General features: G+C 45.0%; 1 protein-coding gene across 1 annotated transcript; it reads left to right on the forward strand.

The window, feature by feature from the left end:
• Window positions 1-266: 266 nt before the first annotated feature.
• Window positions 267-27,650, forward strand: LOC147972061 (uncharacterized). Its single transcript, XM_087522921.1, has 5 exons — window positions 267-506; window positions 699-914; window positions 3,029-3,031; window positions 18,350-20,042; window positions 26,965-27,650. The coding sequence occupies exons 1-5, from the start codon at window positions 315-317 to the stop codon at window positions 27,648-27,650; spliced, it is 2,790 nt and encodes a 929-aa protein (XP_087379047.1). The 5' UTR covers window positions 267-314.
• The last annotated feature ends 218 nt before the right edge of the window (window positions 27,651-27,868 follow it).

Here is a 27,868-nt window from a genome sequence, read left to right on the forward strand (position 1 = left end):
TAGAAAGTTGAGAAGTCACCATGCTAAGGCCCCATAGGACCAGCCAGGGGCGGATCCACCATGGGTCAAGGGTGTTCAGATGAACACCCGAAAATTTCTGCGATTTTTTTTTACGTATAGGCATATATGGCAGAGTATAGAAATACGATCCTACATGGGCCTAATACGTGCACTTTGGCACTTTGGCAGTAGGCGAGCAGCCCATTAGGCCATTAGGTATTACTTGACTGCGCACGAGAGCCTGGACACGCACCCGGCCAGCCGCTTCCTTCCCCAATTCCCATGAACAGAGACAGGAGCGGCGGCGCGAGGGCATGGCGAGCCACGGCCAGCCGCCGGCGCAGGAGTTCACCAGGGCCATCGCCGACGCGGCCACCGCCGGTGAGGAGCAGGAGCTAGTACCCTGTCCCAGTGCGGGGCCGGCCGCCGCAGTTGTCGATGCCGCGGAGGGGAGTGTACCTCCAGTGCAGCAATTTGCTCCAACAACCTCAATCTCTAAGCCTAAGGTGAATCCCCTTTCAAGTTCCAAGTTCCAACTCTGAAATTTCATTCTTTGATTTGATTCATTGTGAAATCCGAACTAAATGTGTAGTTTCTATTTGATTCAGTGAGAAGTAGCTATAGATGTCATTGAAAGGAGTTAGCATCTGTTGATTTATTAGCATAAAAATAACAAAGGAATTGTATTTGAATTGTAGGCAGTACAGAATTCAAAACTCAAGAGGAAGAGCATTGCCATTGATTTGAAAACTTTGTGGAGTAGAGCTGGGAAGAAATCTAGAGCATGTGCAGGGGCTCTAGTGAACACAAGTCCAATTGCAGAACATATTCAGGTTGAGCAGCAAGTGCAGGTGCAGAACACTTCCCCATTGAATCAACTTCATAGCACTATGAGCTCCCCTTCAGTTCAAAATGTTGGAAATATGCCCTAGAGGCAATAATAAAATGGTTATTATTATATTTCTTTGTTCATGATAATTGTCTATTATTCATGCTATAATTGTGTTATCCGGAAATCGTAATACATGTGTGAATACATAGACCACAACACGTCCCTAGTGAGCCTCTAGTTGACTAGCTCGTTGATCAAAGGATAGTCATGGTTTCCTGACTATGGACATTGGATGTCATTGATAACGGGATCACATCATTAGGAGAATGATGTGATGGACAAGACCCAATCCTAAGCATAGCTCAAAGATCGTGTAGTTCGTTTGCTGTAGCTTTTCTGAATGTCAAGTATCATTTCCTTAGACCATGAGATTGTGCAACTCCCGGATACCGTAGGAGTGCCTTGGGTGTGCCAAACGTCACAACGTAACTGAGTGACTATAAAGGTACATTACAGGTATCTCCGAAAGTGTCTGTTGGGTTGGCACGAATCGAGACTGGGATTTGTCACTTTGTATGACGGAGAGGTATCTCTGGGCCCACTCGGTAATGCATCATCATAATGAGCTCAATGTGACCAAGTGGTTGATTACGGGATCATGCATTATGGCACGAGTAAAATGACTTGCCGGTAACGAGATTGAACTAGGTATTGGGATACCGACGATCGAGTCTCGGGCAAGTAACGTACCGATTGACAAAGGGAATTGTATACGGATTGATTGAATCCTCGACATCGTGGTTCATCCGATGAGATCATCGTGGAGCATGTGGGAGACAACATGGGTATCCAGATCCCGCTGTTGGTTATTGACCGGAGAGGCGTCTCGGTCATGTCTGCATGTCTCCCGAACCCGTAGGGTCTACACACTTAAGGTTCGGTGACGCTAAGGTTGTAGAGATATTAGCATACGGTAACCCGAAAGTTGTTCGGAATCCCGGATGAGATCCCGGACGTCATGAGGAGTTCCGGAATGGTCCGGAGGTGAAGATTTATATATAGGAAGTCAAGTTTCGGCCATCGGGAAAGTTTCGGGGGTAATCGGTATTGTACCGGGACCACCGGAAGGGTCCCGGGGGTCCACCGGGTGGGGCCACCTATCCCGGAGGGCCCCATGGGCTGAATTGAAAGGGGAACCAGCCCCTAGTGGGCTGGTGAGCCCCCCCCCCTTGGGCCTCCCCTTGCGCCTAGGGTTGGAAACCCTAGGGGTGGGGGCGCCACCCTTACCTTTGGGGGCAAGGCACCCCCTTGGCCGCCGCTCCCCTAGGAGATTGGATCTCCTAGGGCCGGCGCCCCCCTAGGCACCCTATATATAGTGGGGGGGAGGGAGGGAAGCCGCACCCAAGCCCCTGGCCTCTTCCTCTCCCTCCCGTGACACTCCTCCATCTTCCTGCGCTTGACGAAGCCCTGCCGAGATCACCGTCGCTTCCACCACCACGCCATCGTGCTGCTGGATCTTCATCAACCTCTCCTTCCCCCTTGCTGGATCAAGTTGGAGGAGACATCTTCCCAACCGTACGTGTGTTGAACGCGGAGGTGTCATCCGTTCGACACTTGGTCATCGGTGATTTGGATCACGTCGAGTACGACTCCATCAACCCCGTTCTCTTGAACGCTTCCGCGTGCGATCTACAAGGGTATGTAGATGCACTCCTCTCTCCCTCGTTGCTAGATGACTCCATAGATTGATCTTGGTGATGCGTAGAAAATTTTAAAATTCTGCTGCGTTCCCCAACAGTGGCATCATGAGCTAGGTCTATGCGTAGTTACTATGCACGAGTAGAACACAAAGCAGTTGTGGGCGTCGATATTGTCAATTTGCTTGCCGTTACTAGTCTTATATTGATTCGGCAGCATCGTGGGATGAAGCGGCCCGGACCGACCTTACACGTACGCTTACGTGAGACTGGTTGCACCGACTGACATGCAGTAGTTGCATAAGGTGGCTGGCGGGTGTCTGTCTCTCGATCTTTAGTCGGATCGGATTCGATGAACAGGGTCCTTATGAAGGGTAAATAGAAATTGGCAATTCATGTTGTGGTTTTGCGTAGGTAAGAAACGTTCTTGCTAGAAACCTATAGCAGCCACGTAAAAACTTGCAACAACAATTAGAGGACGTCTAACTTGTTTTTGCAGCAAGTGTTTTGTGATGTGATATGGCCAAAGGATGTGATGAATGATATATGTGATGTATGAGATGATCATGTTCTTGTAATAGGAATCACGACTTGCATGTCGATGAGTATGAAAACCGGCAGGAGCCATAGGAGTTGTCTTTATTTATTTATGACCTGCGTGTCAACATAAACGTCATGTAATTACTTTACTTTATTGCTAAAGCGTTAGCCATAGTAGTAGAAGTAATAGATGACGATACAACTTCAAGAAGACACGATGATGGAGATCATGGTGTCATGCCGGTGACAACGATGATCATGGAGCCCGAAGATGGAGATCAAAAGGAGCAAATGATATTGGCCATATCATGTCACTATTTGATTGCATGTGATGTTTATCATGTTTTACATCTTATTTGCTTAGAACGACGGTAGCTTAAATAAGATGATCCCTCATAATAATTTCAAGAAAGTGTTCCCCCCTAACTGTGCACCGTTGCGAAGGTTCGTTGTTTCGAAGCACCACATGATGATCGGGTGTGATAGATTCTAACGTTCGAATACAACGGGTGTAAGCCAAATTTACACGCGCAATACACTTAGGTTGACTTGACGAGCCTAGCATGTACAGACATGGCCTCGGAACACGGAAGACCGAAAGGTCGAGCATGAGTCGTATAGAAGATACGATCAACATGAAGATGTTCACCGATGTTGGCTAGTCCGTCTCACGTGATGATCGGACACGGCCTAGTTAACTCGGATCATGTTTCACTTAGATGACTGGAGGGATATCTATCTGAGTGGGAGTTCATTGAATAATTTGATTAGATGAACTTAATTATCATGAACTTAGTCTAAAATCTTTACAATATGTCTTGTAGATCAAATGGCCCACGTTGTCCTCAACTTCAACGCGCTCCTAGAGAAAACCAAGCTGAAAGACGATGGCAGCAACTATACGGACTGGGTCCGGAACCTGAGGATCATCCTCATAGCTGCCAAGAAAGATTATGTCCTAGAAGCACCGCTAGGTGACGCACCTGTCCCAGAGAACCAAGACGTTATGAACGCTTGGCAGTCACGTGCTGATGATTACTCCCTCGTTCAGTGCGGCATGCTTTACAGCTTAGAACCGGGGCTCCAAAAGTGTTTTGAGAGACACGGAGCATATGAGATGTTCGAAGAGCTGAAAATGGTTTTTCAAGCTCATGCTCGGGTTGGGAGATATGAAGTCTCCGACAAGTTCTTCAGCTGTAAGATGGAGGAAAATAGTTCTGTCAGTGAGCGCATACTCAAAATGTCTGGGTTGCATAACCGCTTGACTCAGCTGGGAGTTAATCTCCCGGATGACGCGGTCATTGACAGAATCCTTCAATCGCTTCCACCGAGCTACAAGAGCATTGTGATGAACTTCAATATGCAGGGGATGGAAAAGATCATTCCTGAGGTGTATTCAATGCTGAAATCAGCAGAGGTGGAAATCAAAAAGGAACATCAAGTGTTGATGGTGAATAAAACCACTAAGTTCAAGAAAGGCAAGGGTAAGAAGAACTTCAAGAAGGACGGCAAGGGAGTTGCCGCGCCCGGTAAGCAAGCTGCCGGGAAGAAGCCAAAGAATGGACCCAAGCCCAAGACTGAGTGTTTTTATTGCAACGGAAGTGGTCACTGGAAGCAGAACTGCCCCAAATACTTAGCGGACAAGAAGGCCGACAACAGTAAAGGTATATGTGATATACATGTAATTGATGTGTACCTCACCAGTACTCGTAGTAGCTCCTGTGTATTTGATACCGGTGCAGTTGCTCACATTTGTAACTCAAAGCAGGAGCTGCGGAATAAGTGGAGACTGGCGAAGGACGAGGTGACGATGCGCGTCGGGAATTGTTCCAAGGTCGATGTGATCGCCGTCGGCATGCTGCCTCTACATTTACCTATGAGATTAGTTTTAAACCTCAATAATTGTTATTTAGTGCCAGCTTTGAGCATGAACATTGTATCAGGATCTCGTTTAATTCGAGATGGCTACTCATTTAAATCCGAGAATAATGGTTGTTCTATTTATATGAGAGATATGTTTTATGGTCATGCTCCGATGGTGAATGGTTTATTCTTAATGAATCTTGAGCGTAATGCTACACATATTCATAGTGTGAAAAAAAGATGTAAGGTTGATAATGATAGTCCCACATACTTGTGGCACTGCCGCCTTGGTCACATAGGTGTCAAACGCATGAAGAAGCTCCATGCAGATGGACTTTTAGAGTCTCTTGATTACGAATCATTTGACACGTGTGAACCATGCCTCTGTTGGGTTTCGTAGTAATTTCAAAAATTTCCTACGCTCACGCAAGATCATGTGATGCATAGCAACGAGGGGGAGAGTGCTGTCTACGTACCCAACGCAGACCGACTGCGGAAGCGATGACACGACGTAGAGGAAGTAGTCGTACGTCTTCACGATCCAACCGATCAAGCACCGAAACTACGGCACCTCTGAGTTCGAGCACACGTTCAGCTCGATGACGATCCCTGGACTCCGATCCATCAAAGTGTCGGGAAAGAGTTCCGTCAGCACGACGGCGTGGTGACGATCTTGATGAACTACAGCAGCAGGGCTTCGCCTAAACTCCGCTACAGTATTATCGAGGTATATGGTGGCAGGGGGCACCGCACACGGCTAAGGAATAGATCACGTGGATCAACTTGTGTGTCTAGAGGTGTCCCCTGCCTCCGTATATAAAGGAGTAGAGGGGGGGAGGCTGGCCGGCCAAGGAGGGAGGCGCAGGAGGAGTCCTACTCCTTCCGGGAGTAGGACTCCCCTCCAATCCTATTCCAATTAGGATTCCCCGAGGGGGAAAGAGGGAGAAGGGTGGCCGGCCACCTCTCCTAGTCCTAATAGGACTAGGGGAGGGGGGAGGTGCGCAGCCCCCTTGGGCTGCCCTTTTCTCCTTTCCACTAAGGCCCATGTAGGCCCATATGGCTCCCGGGGGGTTCCGGTAACCCTCCCGGTACTCCGGTAAAATCCCGATTTCACCCGGAACACTTCCGATGTCCAAACATAGGCTTCCAATATATCAATCTTTACGTCTCGACCATTTCGAGACTCCTCGTCATGTCCGTGATCATATCCGGGACTCCGAACAACCTTCGGTACATCAAAATGCATAAACTCATAATGTAACTGTCATCGTAACCTTAAGCGTGCGGACCCTACGGGTTCAAGAACAATGTAGACATGACCGAGACACGTCTCCGGTCAATAACCAATAGCGGGACCTGGATGCCCATATTGGCTCCTACATATTCTACGAAGATCTTTATCGGTCAGACCGCATAACAACATACGTTGTTCCCTTTGTCATCGGTATGTTACTTGCCCGAGATTCGATCGTCGGTATCCAATACCTAGTTCAATCTCGTTACCGGCAAGTCTCTTTACTCGTTCCGTAATACATCATCTCACAACTAACATATTAGTTGCAATGCTTGCAAGGCTTATGTGATGTGTATTACCGAGAGGGCCCAGAGATACCTCTCCGACAATCGGAGTGACAAATCCTAATCTCGAAATACGCCAACCCAACATTCTACCATTGGAGACACCTGTAATGCTCCTTTATAATCACCCAGTTACGTTGTGACGTTTGGTAGCACCCAAAGTGTTCCTCCGGTAAACGGGAGTTGCATAATCTCATAGTCATAGGAACATGTATAAGTCATGAAGAAAGCAATAGCAACATACTAAACGATCGTGTGCTAAGCTAATGGAATGGGTCATGTCAATCAGATCATTCAACTAATGATGTGACCTCGTTAATCAAATAACAACTCATTGTTCATGGTTAGGAAACATAACCATCTTTGATTAACGAGCTAGTCAAGTAGAGGCATACTAGTGACACTTTGTTTGTCTATGTATTCACACATGTATTATGTTTCCTGGTTAATACAATTCTAGCATGAATAATAAACATTTATCATGATTATAAGGAAATAAATAATAACTTTATTATTGCCTCTAGGGCATATTTCCTTCAGTCTCCCACTTGCACTAGAGTCAATAATCTAGATTACACTGTAATGATTCTAACACCCATGGAGCTTTGGTGCTGATCATGTTTTGCTCGTGGAAGAGGCTTAGTCAACGGGTCTGCAACATTCAGATCCATATGTATCTTGCAAATCTCTATGTCTCCCACCTGGACTAGATCCCGGATGGAGTTGAAGCGTCTCTTGATGTGTTTGGTCCTTTTGTGAAATCTGGATTCCTTTGCCAAGGCAATTGCACCAGTATTGTCACAAAAGATTTTCATTGGACCCGATGCATTAGGTATGACACCTAGATCGGATATGAACTCCTTCATCCAGACTCCTTCGTTCGCTGCTTCCGAAGCAGCTATGTACTCCGCTTCACATGTAGATCCCGCTACGACGCTTTGTTTAGAACTGCACCAACTGACAGCTCCACCGTTTAATGTAAACACGTATCCGGTTTGCGATTTAGAATCATCCGGATCAGTGTCAAAGCTTGCATCAACGTAACCTTTTACGATGAGCTCTTTGTCACCTCCATATACGAGAAACATATCCTTAGTCCTTTTCAGGTATTTCAGGATGTTCTTGACCGCTGTCCAGTGATCCATTCCTGGATTACTTTGGTACCTCCCTGCTAAACTTATAGCAAGGCACACATCAGGTCTGGTACACAGCATTGCATACATGATAGATCCTATGGCTGATGCATAGGGAACATCTTTCATATTCTCTCTACCTTCTGCAGTGGTCGGGCATTGAGTCTTACTCAATTTCACACCTTGTAACACAGGCAAGAACCTTTTCTTTGCTTGATCCATTTTGAACTTCTTCAAATTTTTGTCAAGGTATGTGCTTTGTGAAAGTCCAATTAAGCGTCTTGATCTATCTCTATAGATCTTAATGCCTAATATGTAAGCAGCTTCACCGAGGTCTTTCATTGAAAAACTTTTATTCAAGTATCCCTTTATGCTATCCAGAAATTCTATATCATTTCCAATTAGTAATATGTCATCCACATATAATATCAGAAATGCTACAGAGCTCCCACTCACTTTCTTGTAAATACAGGCTTCTCCGAAAGTCTGTATAAAACCAAATGCTTTGATCACACTATCAAAACGTTTATTCCAACTCCGAGAGGCTTGCACCAGTCCATAAATGGATCGCTGGAGCTTGCACACTTTGTTAGCTCCCTTTGGATCGACAAAACCTTTCGGTTGCATCATATACAACTCTTCTTCCAGAAATCCATTCAGGAATGCAGTTTTGACATCCATCTGCCAAATTTCATAATCATAAAATGCGGCAATCGCTAACATGATTCGGACGGACTTAAGCATCGCTACGGGTGAGAAGGTCTCATCGTAGTCAATCCCTTGAACTTGTCGAAAACCTTTCGTGACAAGTCGAGCTTTGTAGACAGTAACATTACCATCAGCGTCAGTCTTCTTCTTGAAGATCCATTTATTCTCAATTGCTTGCCGATCATCGGGCAAGTCAACCAAAGTCCATACTTTGTTCTCATACATGGATCCCATCTCAGATTTCATGGCTTCAAGCCACTTTGCGGAATCTGGGCTCACCATTGCTTCTTCATAGTTCGTAGGTTCATCATGATCTAGTAGCATGACTTCCAGAACTGGATTACCGTACCACTCTGGTGCGGATCTTACTCTGGTTGATCTACGAGGTTCAGTAGTATCTTGTTCTGAAGTTTCATGATCATTATCATTAACTTCCTCACTTATTGGTGTAGGTGTCACAGAAACAATTTTCTATGATGTACTACTTTCCAACAAGGGAGCAGGTACAGTTACCTCGTCAAGTTCTACTTTCCTCCCACTCACTTCTTTCGTGAGAAACTCCTTCTCAAGAAAGTTTCCGAATTTAGCAACAAAAGTCTTGCCTTCGGATCTGTGATAGAAGGTGTATCCAATAGTTTCCTTTGGATATCCTATGAAGACACACTTCTCCAATTTGGGTTCGAGCTTATCAGGTTGAAGCTTTTTCACATAAGCATCGCAGCCCCAAACTTTAAGAAACGACAACTTTGGTTTCTTGCCAAACCACAGTTCATATGGCGTCGTCTCAACGGATTTTGATGGTGCCCTATTTAATGTGAATGCGGCCGTCTCTAGAGCATAACCCCAAAACTATAGCGGTAAATCAGTAAGAGACATCATAGATCGCACCATATCCAGTAAAGTACGATTACGACGTTCGGACACACCATTACGCTGTGGTGTTCCGGGTGGCGTGAGTTGCGAAACTATTCCACAGTTTTTCAAATGTACACCAAACTCGTAACTTAAATATTCTCCTCCACGATCAGATCGCAGAAACTTTATTTTCTTGTTACGATGATTTTCAACTTCACTCTGAAATTCTTTGAACTTTTCAAATGTTTCAGACTTATGTTTCATTAAGTAGATATACCCATATCTGCTTAAATCATCTGTGAAGGTGAGAAAATAACAATATCCGCCACGAGCCTCAATATTCATCGGACCACATACATCGGTATATATGATTTCCAACAAATCTGTTGCTCTCTCCATAGTACCGGAGAACGGTGTTTTAGTCATCTTGCCCATGAGGCACGGTTCGCAAGTACCAAGTGATTCATAATCAAGTGGTTCCAAAAGTCCATCAGTATGGAGTTTCTTCATGCGCTTTATACCGACATGACCTAAACGACAGTGCCACAAATAAGTTGCACTTTCATTATCAACTCTGCATCTTTTGGCTTCAACATTACGAATATGTGTATTACTACTATCGAGATTCAATAAGAATAGACCACTCTTCAAGGGTGCATGACCATAAAAGATATTACTCATATAAATAGAACAACCATTATTCTCTGATTTAAATGAATAACCGTCTCGCATTAAACAAGATCCAGATATAATGTTCATGCTCAACGCTGGCACCAAATAACAATTATTTAGGTCTAATATTAATCCCGAAGGTAGATGTAGAGGTAGCGTGCCGACCGCGATCACATCGACTTTGGAACCGTTTCCCACGCGCATCGTCACCTCGTCCTTAGCCAATCTTCGCTTAATCCGTAGCCCCTGTTTCGAGTTGCAAATATTAGCAACAGAACCAGTATCAAATACCCAGGTGCTACTGCGAGCATTAGTAAGGTACACATCAATAACATGTATATCACATATACCTTTGTTCACTTTGCCATCCTTCTTATTCGCCAAATACTTGGGGCAGTTCCGCTTCCAGTGACCAGTCTGCTTGCAGTAGAAGCACTCAGTTTCAGGCTTAGGTCCAGACTTGGGTTTCTTCTCTTGAGCAGCAACTGGCTTGTTGTTCTTCTTGAAGTTCCCCTTCTTCTTTCCTTTGCCCTTTTTCTTGAAACTAGTGGTCTTGTTGACCATCAACACTTGATGCTCTTTCTTGATTTCTACCTCCGCGGCTTTCAGCATCGCGAAGAGCTCGGGAATAGTCTTGTTCATCCCTTGCATATTATAGTTCATCACGAAGCTCTTGTAGCTTGGTGGCAGTGATTGGAGAATTCTGTCAATGACGCAATCATCTGGAAGATTAACTCCCAATTGAATCAAGTGATTATTATATCCAGACATTTTGAGTATATGCTCACTGACAGAACTGTTCTCCTCCATCTTGCAGCTATAGAATTTATCGGAGACTTCATATCTCTCAATCCGGGCATTTGCTTGAAATATTAACTTCAACTCCTGGAACATCTCATATGCTCCATGACGTTGAAAACGTCGTTGAAGTCCCGATTTAAGCCGTAAAGCATGGCACACTGAACTATCGAGTAGTCATCAGCTTTGCTCTGCCAGACGTTCAAAACATCCGGCGTTGCTCCAGCAGCAGGCCTGGCACCCAGCGGTGCTTCCAGGACGTAATTCTTCTGTGCAGCAATGAGGATAAACCTCAAGTTACGGACCCAGTCCGTGTAATTGCTACCATCATCTTTCAACTTTGCTTTCTCGAGGAACGCATTAAAATTCAACGGAACAACAACACAAGCCATCTATCTACAATCAACATAAACAAGCAAGATACTATCAGGTACTAAGTTCATGATAAATTTAAGTTCAATTAATCATATTACTTAAGAACTCCCACTTAGATAGACATCCCTCTAATCCTCTAAGTGATCACGTGATCCAAATCAACTAAACCATGTCCGATCATCACGTAAGATGGAGTAGTTTCAGTGGTGAACATCATTATGTTGATCATATCTACTATATGATTCACGCTCGACCTTTCGGTCTCCGTGTTCCGAGGCCATATCTGTATATGCTTGGCTCGTCAAGTATAACCTGAGTATTCTGCGTGCGCAACTGTTTTGCACCCGTTGTATTTGAACGTAGAGCCTATCACACCCGATTATCACGTGGTGTCTCAGCACGAAGAACTTTCGCAACGGTGCATACTCAGGGAGAACACTTCTTGATAATTTGGTGAGAGATCATCTTATAATGCTACTGTCAATCAAAGCAAGATAAGATGCATAAAAGATAAACATCACATGCAATCAATATAAGTGATATGATATGGCCATCATCATCTTGTGCCTGTGATCTCCATCTCCGAAGCACCGTCATGATAACCATCGTCACCGGCGCGACACCTTGATCTCCATCGTAGCATCATTGTCGTCTCGCCAATCTTATGCTTCCACGACTATCACTGCCGTTTAGTAATAAGGTAAAGCATTACATCGCGATTGCATTGCATACAATAAAGCGACAACCATATGGCTCCTTCCAGTTGCCGATAACTCGGTTACAAAACATGATCATCTCATACAATAAAATTCAGCATCATGCCTTGACCATATCACATCACAACATGCCCCGCAAAAACAAGTTAGACGTCCTCTACTTTGTTGTTGCATGTTTTTACGTGGCTGCTACGGGCTTAAGTAAGAACCAATCTCACCTACGCATCAAAACCACAACGATAGTTTGTCAAATAGACTCCGTTTTAACCTTCGCAAGGACCGGGCGTAGCCATACTCAGTTCAACTAAAGTTGGAGAGACAGTCGCCCGCAAGCCATCTATGTGCAAAGCACGTCGAGGGAACCGGTCTCGCGTAAGCGTACGCGTAAGGTTGGTCCGGGTCGTCTCGTCCAACAATACCGCCGAACCAAAGTATGACATGCTGGTAGGCAGTATGACTTGTATCGTCCACAACTCACTTGTGTTCTACTCGTGCATATAACATCAACATAAATAACCTAGGCTCGGATGCCACTGTTGGGTTTCGTAGTAATTTCAAAAATTTCCTACGCTCACGCAAGATCATGTGATGCATAGCAACGAGGGGGAGAGTGCTGTCTACGTACCCAACACAGACCGACTGCGGAAGCGATGACACGACGTAGAGGAAGTAGTCGTACGTCTTCACGATCCAACCGATCAAGCACCGAAACTACGGCACCTCCGAGTTCGAGCACACGTTCAGCTCGATGACGATCCCCGGACTCTGATCCAGCAAAGTGTCGGGGAAGAGTTCTGTCAGCACGACGGCGTGGTGACGATCTTGATGAACTACAGCAGCAGGGCTTCGCCTAAACTCCGCTACAGTATTATCGAGGTATATGGTGGCAGGGGGCACCGCACACGGCTAAGGAATAGATCACGTGGATCAACTTGTGTGTCTAGAGGTGTCCCCTGCCTCCGTATATAAAGGAGTAGAGGGGGGGAGGCTGGCCGGCAAAGGAGGGAGGCGCAGGAGGAGTCCTACTCCTTCCGGGAGTAGGACTCCCCTCCAATCCTATTCCAATTAGGATTCCCCGAGGGGGAAAGAGGGAGAAGGGTGGCCGGCCACCTCTCCTAGTCCTAATAGGACTAGGGGAGGGGGGAGGTGCGCATCCCCCTTGGGCTGCCCTTTTCTCCTTTCCACTAAGGCCCATGTAGGCCCATATGGCTCCCGGGGGGTTCCGGTAACCCTCCCGGTACTCCGGTAAAATCCCGATTTCACCCGGAACACTTCCGATGTCCAAACATAGGCTTCCAATATATCAATCTTTACGTCTCGACCATTTCGAGACTCCTCGTCATGTCCGTGATCATATCCGGGACTCCGAACAACCTTCGGTACATCAAAATGCATAAACTCATAATGTAACTGTCATCGTAACCTTAAGCGTGCGGACCCTACGGGTTCGAGAACAATGTAGACATGACCGAGACATGTCTCCGGTGAATAACCAATAGCGGGACCTGGATGCCCATATTGGCTCCTACATATTCTACGAAGATCTTTATCGGTCAGACCGCATAACAACATACGTTGTTCCCTTTGTCATCGGTATGTTACTTGCCCAAGATTCGATCGTCGGTATCCAATACCTAGTTCAATCTCGTTACCGGCAAGTCTCTTTACTCGTTCCGTAATACATCATCTCACAACTAACATATTAGTTGCAATGCTTGCAAGGCTTATGTGATGTGTATTACCGAGAGGGCCTAGAGATACCTCTCCGACAATCGGAGTGACAAATCCTAATCTCGAAATACGCCAACCCAACATTCTACCATTGGAGACACCTGTAATGCTCCTTTATAATCACCCAGTTACGTTTTGACGTTTGGTAGCACCCAAAGTGTTCCTCCGGTAAACGGGAGTTGCATAATCTCATAGTCATAGGAACATGTATAAGTCATGAAGAAAGCAATAGCAACATACTAAACGATCGTGTGCTAAGCTAATGGAATGGGTCATGTCAATCAGATCATTCAACTAATGATGTGACCTCGTTAATCAAATAACAACTCATTGTTCATGGTTAGGAAACATAACCATCTTTGATTAACGAGCTAGTCAAGTAGAGGCATACTAGTGACACTTTGTTTGTCTATGTATTCACACATGTATTATGTTTCCTGGTTAATACAATTCTAGCATGAATAATAAACATTTATCATGATTATAAGGAAATAAATAATAACTTTATTATTGCCTCTAGGGCATATTTCCTTCAGCCTCATGGGTAAAATGACCAAGACTCTGTTCTCAGGAACAATGGAGCGAGCAACCAACTTATTGGAAATCATACATACTGATGTGTGCGGTCCAATGAGTGTTGAGGCTCGCGGTGGCTATCGTTATGTTCTCACCCTCACTGATGACTTGAGTAGATATGGGTATGTCTACTTAATGAAACACAAGTCTGAGACCTTTGAAAAGTTCAAGGAATTTCAGAGTGAGGTTGAGAATCAACGTGACAAGAAAATCAAGTTCTTGCGATCAGATCATGGGGGAGAATACTTGAGTCATGAATTTGGCACACACTTAAGAAAATGTGGAATAGTTTCACAACTCACGCCGCCTGGAACACCTCAGCGTAATGGTGTGTCCGAACGTCGTAATCGCACTCTATTGGATATGGTGCGATCTATGATGTCTCTTACCGATTTACCGCTGTCATTTTGTGGCTATGCTTTAGAGACTGCCGCATTCACTTTAAATAGGGCTCCGTCGAAATTTGTTGAGACGACACCGTATGAATTATGGTTTGGGAAGAAACCTAAGCTGTCGTTTCTAAAAGTTTGGGGATGCGATGCTTATGTCAAGAAACTTCAACCTGAAAAGCTCGAACCTAAGTCGGAAAAATGCGTCTTCATAGGATACCCTAAAGAAACTGTTGGGTATACCTTCTACCTCAGATCCGAAGGCAAGATCTTTGTTGCCAAGAATGGGTCCTTTCTAGAGAAAGAGTTTCTCTCGAAAGAAATAAGTGGGAGGAAAGTAGAACTTGATGAAGTGTTACCTCTTGAACTGGTAAGTGGCGCAGCTCAAGAAAATATTCCTGAGGTGCCTGCACCGACTAGAGAGGAAGTTAATGATGATGATCATGAAACTTCAGATCAAGTTACTACTGAACTTCGTTGGTCCACGAGGACATGTTCCGCACCAGAGTGGTACGGCAACCCTGTCTTGGAAATCATGTTGTTAGACAACGGTGAACCTTCGAACTATGAAGAAGCAATGGCGGGCCCGGATTCCGACAAATGGCTGGAAGCCATGAAATCCGAGATAGGATCCATGTATGAAAACAAAGTGTGGACTTTGACTGACTTGCCCGATGATCGGCGAGCCATAGAAAATAAATGGATCTTTAAGAAGAAGACAGACGCGGATGGTAATGTGACCATCTATAAAGCTCGGCTTGTCGCTAAGGGTTATCGACAAGTTCAAGGGGTTGACTACGATGCGACTTTCTCACCCGTAGCGAAGCTGAAGTACGTCCGAATCATGTTAGCAATTGCCGTGTTCTATAATGTTGAGATATGGCAAAAGGACGTCAAAACGGCATTCCTTAATGGTTTCCTTAAGGAAGAATTGTATATGATGCAGCCGGAAGGTTTTGTCGATCCTGAAGATGCTGACAAGGTGTGCAAGCTCCAACGCTCGATTTATGGGCTGGTGCAAGCATCTCGGGGTTGGAACATTCGTTTTGATGAGATGATCAAAGCGTTTGGGTTTACGCAGACTTATGGAGAAGCCTGCATTTACAAGAAAGTGAGTGGGAGCTCTGTAGCATTTCTCATATTGTATGTGGATGACATACTGTTGATGGGAAATGATATAGAATTCTTGAAAAGCATAAAGGCCTACTTGAACAAGTGTTTTTCAATGAAGGACCTTGGAGAAGCTGCTTATATATTAGGCATCAAGATTTATAGAGATAGATCGAGACGCCTCATTGGTCTTTCACAGAGTACGTACCTTGACAAGATATTGAAGAAGTTCAAAATGGATCAGTCAAGGAAGGGGTTCTTTCCTGTATTGCAAGGTACGAGATTGAGCACGGCTCAATGCCCGACAACGGCAGAAGATAGAGAAAAGATGAGTGTCGTCCCCTATGCCTCGGCCATAGGGTCTATCATGTATGCTTTGCTGTGTACCAGACCTGATGTAAAACTTGCCGTAAGTTTGGTAGGAAGGTACCAAAGTAATCCCGGCATGGAACACCAGACAGCGGTCAAGAATATCCTGAAGTACCTGAAAAGGACTAAGGACATGTTTCTCGTGTATGGAGGTGACGAAGAGCTCGTCGTAAAGGGTTACGTCGATGCTAGCTTCGACACAGATCTGGATGACTCTAAGTCACAAACCGGATACGTGTATATTTTGAATGGTGGGGCAGTAATCTGGTGCAGTTGCAAGCAAAGCGTTGTGGCGGGATCTACATGTGAAGCGGAGTACATGGCAGCCTCGGAGGCAGCACAAGAAGCAGTCTGGATGAAGGAGTTCATTACCGACCTAGGAGTCATTCCCAATGCGTCGGGCCCGATGACTCTCTTCTGTGACAACATTGGAGCTATTGCCCTTGCCAAGGAGCCCAGGTTTCACAGGAAGACCAGGCATATCAAGCGTCACTTCAACTCCATTCATGAAAGTGTTTAAAATGGAGACATAGAGATTTGTAAAGTACATACGGACCTAAATGTGGCAGATCCGTTGACTAAACCTCTCCCTAGAGCAAAACATGATCAACACCAGAACTGCATGGGTGTTCGATTCATCACAATGTAACTAGACTATTGACTCTAGTGCAAGTGGGAGACTGTTGGAAATATGCCCTAGAGGCAATAATAAAATGGTTATTATTATATTTCTTTGTTCATGATAATTGTCTATTGTTCATGCTATAATTGTGTTATCCAGAAATCGTAATACATGTGTGAATACATAGACCACAACACGTCCCTAGTGAGCCTCTAGTTGACTAGCTCGTTGATCAAAGGACAGTCATGGTTTCCTGACTATGGACATTGGATGTCATTGATAACGGGATCACATCATTAGGAGAATGATGTGATGGACAAGACCCAATCCATAGCATAGCTCAAAGATCGTGTAGTTCGTTTGTTGTAGCTTTTCTGAATGTCAAGTATCATTTCCTTAGACCATGAGATTGTGCAACTCCCGGATATCGTAGGAGTGCCTTGGGTGTGCCAAACATCACAACATAACTGGGTGACTATAAAGGTACATTACAGGTATCTCCGAAAGTGTCTGTTGGGTTGGCACAAATCGAGACTGGGATTTGTCACTCCGTATGACGGAGAGGTATCTCTGGGCCCACTCGGTAATGCATCATCATAATGAGCTCAATGTGACCAAGTGGTTGATCACGGGATCATGCATTACGGCACGAGTAAAGTGATTTGCCGGTAACGAGATTGAACTAGGTATTGGGATACCGACGATCGAGTCTCGGGCAAGTAACGTACCGATTGACAAAGGGAATTGTATACGGATTGATTGAATCCTTGATATCGTGGTTCATCCGATGAGATCATCGTGGAGCATGTGGGAGACAACATGGGTGTCCAGATCCCGCTGTTGGTTATTGACCGGAGAGGCGTCTCGGTCATGTCTGCATGTCTCCCGAACCCGTAGGGTCTACACACTTAAGGTTCGGTGATGCTAGGGTTGTAGAGATATTAGCATACGGTAACCCGAAAGTTGTTCGGAGTCCCGGATGAGATCCCGGACGTCACGAGGAGTTCCGGAATGGTCCGGAGGTGAAGATTTATATATAGTAAGTCAAGTTTCGGCCATCGGGAAAGTTTCGGGGGGTAATCGGTATTGTACCGGGACCACCGGAAGGGTCCCGGGGGTCCACCGGGTGGGGCCACCTATCCCGGAGGGCCCCATGGGCTGAAGTGGAAGGGGAACCAGCCCCTAGTGGGCTGGTGCGCCCCCCCTTGGGCCTCTCCCTGCGCCTAGGGTTGGAAACCCTAGGGGTGGGGGCGCCACCCTTGCCTTTGGGGGCAAGGCACCCCCTTGGCCGCCGCCCCCCTAGGAGATTGGATCTCCTAGGGCCGGCGCCCCCCCTAGGCACCCTATATAAAGTGGGGGGGGAAGGGAGGGCAACCGCACCCAAGCCCCTGGCCTCTCCCTCTCCCTCCCGTGACACTCCTTCGTCTCCCTGCGCTTGGCGAAGCCCTGCCGAGATCACCGTTGCTTCCACCACCACGCCGTCGTGCTGCTGGATCTTCATCAACCTCTCCTTCCCCCTTGCTGGATCAAGTTGGAGGAGACATCTTCCCAACCGTACGTGTGTTGAACGCGGAGGTGTCGTCCGTTCGGCACTTGGTCATCGGTGATTTGGATCACGTCGAGTACGACTCCATCAACCCCGTTCTCTTGAACGCTTCCGCGCGCGATCTACAAGGGTATGTAGATGCACTCCTCTCTCCCTCGTTGCTAGATGACTCCATAGATTGATCTTGGTGATGTGTAGAAAATTTTAAAATTCTGCTACGTTCCCCAACACAAAATCAGCAGCAGCTACAGATTGTTGGTGCCATGAACACAAGTCCAATTGCAGAACCTGAGATTGAGCATGAAGCAAGCAAAGAATCTGAAAATATAGAGGAAGAGAATGACTCTGAAAATGCAGTTTACGATGTTCAGCTCTTTGAACCTAATCCTGGGAAGAGGATTGCTATTGTAGATTATGATGTTAATGACCAGAACAGGATTAGAAGAGGATACATTGCAAAAGGGGCTTGTCGACCAAAAAAGTATGCTTTTCCACAACACCCTGTTGAAGGTATGTGTCGATTTGTAGCTAAATGGTTCAAGTCTTATAAATGGCTTGAGTATAGTAAAGAACTAGATGCTGCTTTCTGCTTTGTATGTTATCTTTTCAAGGATAATTCAGATGTTGGTGGGGATTGCTTTGTGAATGGAGGATTTAGAAATTGGAATCACAAGGCTAGTTTTGGGAAACATGTTGGTGGGATCAATAGTGCACACAAGAAAGCACAAGAGAAATACAATTTCTTCATTGCACCCAAAACAACAATCGTAGAATCATTTTCTTCAACCACCAAACAAGACAAGGTTCTATATATAGCTCGCTTGACATATTCTCTTAAATGCCTGAGGTTTCTTTTGGGTCAAGGGTTAGCTTTTCGTGGACATGATGAAAGAGAAGTTTCACTTGATAAAGGTAATTTCCTTGAGCTTCTACATTGGCTAGCAAAGAATTTTGAAGAAGTGAATAAGGTGGTTCTTAAGAATGCTCCAAAGAACAACAAAATGATAGCTCATGAAATACAAACAGACCTCATCAACTCTTGTGCCAAAGAAACTACTAGGCTTATGATGGAAGAGCTAGGTGATAGTTGTTTCTCAATACTTGGTGATGAATCAGGTGATGTGTATCTACAAGAACAATTGCCTCTTTGTCTGCGTTATGTTGATAAAATCGGAAGGGTGGTTGAGAGGTTTCTTGGTATTTTACATGTTGCAGACACCACATCTTTGACACTCAAAACAGCAAATGAGAGTTTGCTTATGGAACATGGTTTGACCTTCTCTAGAGTACGTGGGCAAGGGTACGATGGTGCTAGCAACATGAAGGGTCATGTCAATGGTATAAAGAAACTAATTATGGATGAGTCCCCTTCTGCCTATTATGTGCATTGTTTTGCTCATCAACTTCAGTTATCTCTAGTTGTCGTTGCTAAGGAGAACCGTGATTGTGTTTTGTTCTTTCAACAACTTGCTAATCTATTGAATGTTCTTGGGATGTCTTGTAAGAAGATTAGAATGCTTCGTGTGGCTCAAGCTGAACGGATCATTAAAGCATTGGAATTGGAGGAAATTGAAACTGGGAAAGGCATGAATCAAGAGATGGGTTTGAGTAGGCCGGGTGACACTCGTTGGGGATCTCACCACAAAACTATTATGCATATTCTCCGCATGTATCCTTCAATCTGGCTAGTTCTCAACAAGTTAGTAAGAGAACCAACTCAAAGCAACGAGGCTATGCTTGCTGAAACTATGTCGACATATTTTGAGTCATTTGACTTTGTTTTCATGGCACACTTGTTGCAAACCATATTTGGGCACACCAATGACTTAAGTCGTGCTTTGCAAAAGAAAGATCAAGACATTGTTAATGCTATTGAACTCATTCATTTGACAAAGATTCAATTGCAATTGTTGAGAGATGATGGTGGATGGGAAACTTGAAGGAAATATGCCCTAGAGGCAATAATAAAGTTATTATTTATTTCCTTATAATCATGATAAATTTTTATTATTCATGCTAGAATTGTATTAACCGGAAACATAATACATGTGTGAATACATAGACAAACAAAGTGTCACTAGTATGCCTCTACTTGACTAGCTCGTTAATCAAAGATGGTTATGTCTCCTAGCCATGAACAATGAGTTGTTATTTGATTAACGAGGTCACATCATTAGTTGAATGATCTGATCGACATGACCCATTCCATTAGCTTAGCACCCGATCGTTTAATATGTTGCTATTGCTTTCTTCATGACTTATACATGTTCCTATAACTATGAGATTATGCAACTCCCGTTTGCCGGAGGAACACTTTGGGTGCTACCAAACATCACAACGTAACTGGGTGATTATAAAGGAGCATTACAGGTGTCTCCAAAGGTAGATGTTGGGTTGGCGTATTTCGAGATTAGGATTTGTCACTCCGATTGTCGGAGAGGTATCTCTGGGCCCTCTCGGTAATGCACATCACATAAGCCTTGCAAGCATTGCAACTAATGAGTTAGTTGCAAGATGATGTATTACAGAACGAGTAAAGAGACTTGCCGGTAACGAGATTGAACTAGGTATTGGATACCGACGATCGAATCTCGGGCAAGTAACATACCGATGACAAAGGGAACAACGTATGTTGTTATGCGGTCTGACCAATAAAGATCTTCGTAGAATATGTAGGAGCCAATATGGGCATCCAGGTCCCGCTATTGGTTATTGACCGGAGACGTGTCTCGGTCATGTCTACATTGTTCTCGAACCCGTAGGGTCCGCACGCTTAAGGTTACGATGACAGTTATATTATGAGTTTATGCATTTTGATGTACCGAAGGTTGTTCGGAGTCCCGGATGTGATCACGGACATGACGAGGAGTCTCGAAATGGTCGAGACGTAAATATTGATATATTGGAAGCCTATGTTTGGATATCGGAAGTGTTCCGGGTGAAATCGGGATTTTACCGGAGTACCGGGAGGTTACCGGAACCCCCCGGGAACCATATGGGCCTAGATGGGCTTTAGTGGAAAGGAGAAAGGGGCAGCCCAAGGTGGCCGCGCGCCTCCCCCCTCCCCCTAGTCCTATTAGGACTAGGAGAGGTGGCCGCCCCCCCCTTCTCTCTCTTTCCCCCTCGGGGAATCCTAGTCCAACTAGGATTGGGGGGGGGAGTCCTACTCCCGGAAGGAGAAGGACTCCTCCTGCGCCCTCCTCCTGGCCGGCGCCCCCCTCCCCCTTGGCTCCTTTATATACTGAGGTAGAGGCACCCTAGAAACACACAAGTTGATCCACGTGATCTATTCCTTAGCCGTGTGCGGTGCCCCCAGCCACCATATTCCTCGATAATACTGTAGCGGAGTTTAGGCGAAGCCCTGCTGCTGTAGTGCATCAAGATCGTCACCACGCCGTCGTGCTGACGGAACTCTTCCCCGACACTTTGCTGGATCGGAGTCCGGGGATCGTCATCGAGCTGAACGTGTGCTCGAAGGTGCCGTAGTTTCGGTGCTTGATCAGTTGGATCGTGAAGACGTACGACTACTTCCTCTACGTCGTGTCATCGCTTCCGCAGTCGGTCTGTGTTGGGTACGTAGACAGCACTCTCCCCCTCGTTGCTATGCATCACATGATCTTGCGTGAGCGTAGGAAATTTTTGAAATTACTACGAAACCCAACAGTGGCATCCGAGCCTAGGTTATTTATGTTGATGTTATATGCACGAGTAGAACACAAGTGAGTTGTGGACGATACAAGTCATACTGCCTACCAGCATGTCATACTTTGGTTCGGCGGCATTGTTGGACGAGACGACCCGGACCAACCTTACGCGTACGCTTACGCGAGACCGGTTCCCCCGACATGCTTTGCACACAGGTGGCTTGCGGGCGACTGTCTCTCCAACTTTAGTTGAACCAAGTATGGCTACGCCCGGTCCTTGCGAAGGTTAAAACGGAGTCTATTTGACAAACTATCGTTGTGGTTTTGATGCGTAGGTGAGATTGGTTCTTGCTTAAGCCCGTAGCAGCCATGTAAAACTTGCAACAACAAAGTAGAGGACGTCTAACTTGTTTTTGCAGGGCATGTTGTGATGTGATATGGTCAAGACATGATGCTGAATTTTATTGTATGAGATGATCATGTTTTGTAACCGAGTTATCGGCAACTGGCAGGAGCCTTATGGTTGTCGTTTTATTGTATGCAATGAAATCGCGATGTAATGCTTTACTTTATTACTAAGCGGTAGTGATAGTCGTGGAAGCATAAACTTGGCGAGACGACAACGATGCTACGATGGAGATCAAGTTGTCACGCCGGTGACGATGGTGATCACGATGGTGCTTCGGAGATGGAGATCACAAGCACAAGATGATGATGGCCATATCATATCACTTATATTGATTGCATGTGATGTTTATCCTTTTATGCATCTTATCTTGCTTTGATTGACGGTAGCATTATAAGATGATCTCTCACTAAATTATCAAGAAGTGTTCTCCCTGAGTATGCACCGTTGCGAAAGTTCTTCGTGCTGAGACACCACGTGATGATCGGGTGTGATAGGTTCTACGTTCAAATACAACGGGTGCAAAACAGTTGCACACGCGGAATACTCAGGTTATACTTGACGAGCCAAGCATATACAGATATGGCCTCGGAACACAGAGACCGAAAGGTCGAGCGTGAATCATATAGTAGATATGATCAACATAACGATGTTCACCATTGAAAACTACTCCATCTCACGTGATGATCGGTTATGGTTTAGTTGATTTGGATCACGTAATCACTTAGAGGATTAGAGGGATGTCTATCTAAGTGGGAGTTCTTTAATTAATTTGATTAACTGAACTTAAATTTATCATGAAACTTAGTACCTGATTAGTATCTTGCTTGTTTATGTTTGATTGTAGATAGATGGCTCGTGCTGTTGTTCCGTTGAATTTTAATGCGTTCCTTGAGAAAGCAAAGTTGAAAGATGATGGTAGCAATTACACGGACTGGGTCTGTAACTTGAGGATTATCCTCATTGCTGCACAGAAGAATTACGTCCTGGAAGCGCCGCTGGGTGCCAGGCCTGCTGCAGGAGCAACGCCGGATGTTATGAACGTCTAGCAGAGCAAAGCTGATGACTACTCGATAGTTCAGTGTGCCATGCTTTACGGCTTAGAATCGGGACTTCAACGACGTTTTGAACGTCATGGAGCATATGAGATGTTCCAAGAGTTGAAGTTAATATTTCAAGCAAATTCCCGGATTGAGAGATATGAAGTCTCCAGTAAGTTCTATATCTGCAAGATGGAGGAGAACAGTTCTGTCAGTGAGCATATACTCAAAATGTCTGGGTATAATAATCACTTGATTCAATTGGGAGTTAATCTTCCAGATGACTGCGTCATTGACAGAATTCTTCAATCACTGCCACCAAGCTACAAGAGCTTCATGATGAACTATAATATGCAAGGGATGAACAAGACTATTCCCGAGCTCTTCGCAATGCTGAAAGCTGCGGAGGTAGAAATCAAGAAGGAGCATCAAGTGTTGATGGTCAACAAGACCACTAGTTTCAAGAAAAAGGGCAAAGGGAAGAAGAAGGGGAACTTCAAAAAGAACGGCAAGCAAGTTGCTACTCAAGAGAAGAAACCCAAACCTGGACCTAAGCCTGAAACTGAGTGCTTCTATTGCAAGCAGACTGGTCACTGGAAGCGGAACTGCCCCAAGTATTTGGCGGATAAAAAGGATGGCAAGGTGAACAAAGGTATATGTGATATACATGTTATTGATGTGTACCTTACTAATGCTCGCAGTAGCACCTGGGTATTTGATACTGGTTCCGTTGCTAATATTTGCAACTCGAAACAGGGACTACGGATCAAGCGAAGATTGGTTAAGGACGAGGTGACGATGCGCGTGGGAAACGGTTCCAAAGTCGATGTGATCGCAGTCGGCACACTACCTCTACATCTACCTTCGGGATTAGTATTAGACCTAAATAATTGTTATTTGGTGCCAGCGTTAAGCATGAACATTATATCTGGATCTTGTTTGATGCGAGACGGTTATTCATTTAAATCAGAGAATAATGGTTGTTCTATTTATATGAGTAATATCTTTTATGGTCATGCACCCTTGAAGAGTGGTCTATTCTTGTTGGATCTCGATAGTAGTAACACACATATTCATAATGTTGAAGCCAAAAGATGCAGAGTTGATAATGAGAGTGCAACTTATTTGTGGCACTGCCGTTTAGGTCATATCGGTGTAAAGCGCATGAAGAAACTCCATTCTGATGGACTTTTGGAACCACTTGATTATGAATCACTTGGTACTTGCGAACCGTGCCTCATAGGCAAGATGACCAAAACGCCGTTCTCCGGTACTATGGAGAGAGAAACAGATTTGTTGGAAATCATACATACAGATGTATGTGGTCCGATGAATATTGAGGCTCGTGGCGGATATCGTTATTTTCTCACCTTCACAGATGATTTAAGCAGATATGGGTATATCTACTTAATGAAACATAAGTCTGAAACATTTGAAAGGTTCAAGGAATTTCAGAGTGAAGTTGAAAATCATCGTAACAAGAAAATAAAGTTTCTACGATCTGATCGTGGAGGAGAATATTTGAGTTACGAGTTTGGTGTACATTTGAAAAATTGTGGAATAGTTTCGCAACTCACGCCACCCGGAACACCACAGCGTAATGGTGTGTCTGAACGTCGTAATCGTACTTTACTAGATATGGTGCGATCTATGATGTCTCTTACTGATTTACCGCTATCGTTTTGGGGATACGCTCTAGAGACGGCCGCATTCACGTTAAATAGGGCACCATCAAAATCCGTTGAGACGACGCCTTATGAACTGTGGTTTGGCAAGAAACCAAAGTTGTCGTTTCTGAAAGTTTGGGGCTGCGATGCTTATGTGAAAAAGCTTCAACTTGATAAGCTCGAACCCAAATCGGAGAAATGTGTCTTCATAGGATATCCAAAGGAAACTATTGGATACACCTTCTATCACAGATCCGAAGGCAAGACTTTTGTTGCTAAATTCGGAAACTTTCTAGAGAAGGAGTTTCTCTCGAAAGAAGTGAGTGGGAGGAAAGTAGAACTTGACGAGGTAACTGTACCTGCTCCCTTATTGGAAAGTAGTACATCACAGAAAACTGTTTCAGTGACACCTACACCAGTTAGTGAGGAAGCTAATGATAATGATCATGAAACTTCAGATCAAGATACTACTGAACCTCGTAGATCAACCAGAGTGAGATCCGCACCAGAGTGGTACGGTAATCCTGTTCTAGAAGTCATGCTACTAGATCATGATGAACCTACGAACAATGAGTTGTTATTTGATTAACGAGGTCACATCATTAGTTGAATGATCTGATTGACATGACCCATTCCATTAGCTTAGCACCCGATCGTTTAGTATGTTGCTATTGCTTTCTTCATGACTTATACATGTTCCTATAACTATGAGATTATGCAACTCCCATTTGCCGGAGGAACACTTTGGGTGCTACCAAACGTCACAACGTAACTGGGTGATTATAAAGGAGCATTACAGGTGTCTCCAAAGGTAGATGTTAGGTTGGCGTATTTCGAGATTAGGATTTGTCACTCCGATTGTCGGAGAGGTATCTCTGGGCCCTCTCGGTAATGCACATCACATAAGCCTTGCAAGCATTGCAACTAATGAGTTAGTTGACAGATGATGTATTACAGAACGAGTAAAGAGACTTGCCGGTAACGAGATTGAACTAGGTATTGGATACCGACGATCGAATCTCGGGCAAGTAACATACCGATGACAAAGGGAACAACGTATGTTGTTATGCGGTCTGACCGATAAAGATCTTCCTAGAATATGTAGGAGCCAATATGGGCATCCAGGTCCCGCTATTGGTTATTGACCGGAGACGTGTCTCGGTCATGTCTACATTGTTCTTGAACCCGTAGGGTCCGCACGCTTAAGGTTACGATGACAGTTATATTATGAGTTCATGCATTTTGATGTACCGAAGGTTGTTCGGAGTCCCGGATGTGATCACGGACATGACGGGGAGTCTCTAAATGGTCGAGACGTAAAGATTGATATATTGGAAGCCTATGTTTGGATATCGGAAGTGTTCCGGGTGAAATCGGGATTTTACCGGAGTACCGGGAGGTTACCGGAACCCCCCGGGAACCATATGGGCCTAGATGGGCTTTAGTGGAAAGGAGAAAGGGGCAGCCCAAGGTGGCCGCGCGCCTCCCCCTCCCCCTAGTCCTATTAGGACTAGGAGAGGTGGCCGGCCCCCCTTCTCTCTCTTTCCCCCTCGGGGAATCCTAGTCCAACTAGGATTGGGGGGGGGGAGTCCTACTCCCGGAAGGAGAAGGACTCCTCCTGCGCCCTCCTCCTGGCCGGCGCCCCCCTCCCCCTTGGCTCCTTTATATACTGAGGTAGAGGCACCCCAGAAACACACAAGTTGATCCACGTGATCTATTCCTTAGCCGTGTGCGGTGCCCCCAGCCACCATATTCCTCGATAATACTGTAGCGGAGTTTAGGCGAAGCCCTGCTGCTATAGTGCATCAAGATCGTCACCACGCCGTCGTGCTGACGGAATTCCTCCCCGACACTTTGCTGGATCGGAGTCCGGGGATCGTCATCGAGCTGAACGTGTGCTCGAACTCGGAGGTGCCGTAGTTTCGGTGCTTGATCGGTTGGATCGTGAAGACGTACGACTACTTCCTCTACGTTGTGTCAACGCTTCCGCAGTCGGTCTGTGTGGGTACGTAGACAGCACTCTCCCCTCTCGTTGCTATGCATCACATGATCTTGCGTGTGCGTAGGAAAATTTTGAAATTACTACGAAACCCAACAAAACTTTCCTTGAAGAGGTCACTTCTTATTGTGTCAAGCATAAAGTCAAAGTTCCTCAAATGGGTGGTAAGTACAAGCCACCTGGAAGACCCTCAAGATTCTACAAAAATCTCACGAATCTCCATCGCTTCCATGTTGAGATGTTTTTGGGTCTTATTGATAGGCAACTTCGAGAGCTTGGAGATAGATTTGATGAGGTAAACACTGAATTACTTCATTACATGGGATCATTCAGTCCGGTAAATTCTTTTGCTGCTTATCATAAGGAAAAATTGGTTAAGCTTGCACATCTTTATCCTTTGGATTTCACGGAGGAAGATCTGATGCATATTCCTTATCAACTTACACACTTCATTACTGATATGCGTAGAGATGAGAGGTTTAGAAAGGTCAAAAACATAGTCGACCTTTCTATTATGCTTGTCGAGACAAACAAGAGTGTCACTTATAACCTTGTTTACAAGCTTCTCAAATTGGTTCTAATCCTACCAGTAGCAACAGCTAGTGTTGAGAGAGTGTTCTCTTCAATGACTTATGTGAAAAACAAGCTACGGAATAAAATGGGGAATCAACTCTTGAATGATTGCTTGGTTACATTTATTGAGAGGGAATTCTTTTTTAAAGTGAAGGATGATGTTGTCATTTCTCGCTTTCAAGCCATGACAAAGCATATGGTCGAGTTGTAATTTTCTTATCTATTTTGTAATTTCCTTAATCTGTATTGCTGTTGCTGTGAACGAATTGGCTCCTCTGTTAAGGCGGATCCAGAATTGACTCATCTGTTGTCTTTTAGTTGCTTGCTTCTGCTTTTATTGATATAGATGTTGTTGCTACTGAACAATTTGTGTTGCTGTGAACGAATTGGCTCCTCTGTTAGCGTGAATTTTTTTGAACACCCAATTTT

Source organism: Triticum urartu, chromosome 5A, assembly GCF_056163025.1.
Source record: "Triticum urartu cultivar PI428250 chromosome 5A, HENAU_Tu73, whole genome shotgun sequence".
NCBI classification, from domain to species: Eukaryota; Viridiplantae; Streptophyta; class Magnoliopsida; order Poales; family Poaceae; genus Triticum; species Triticum urartu.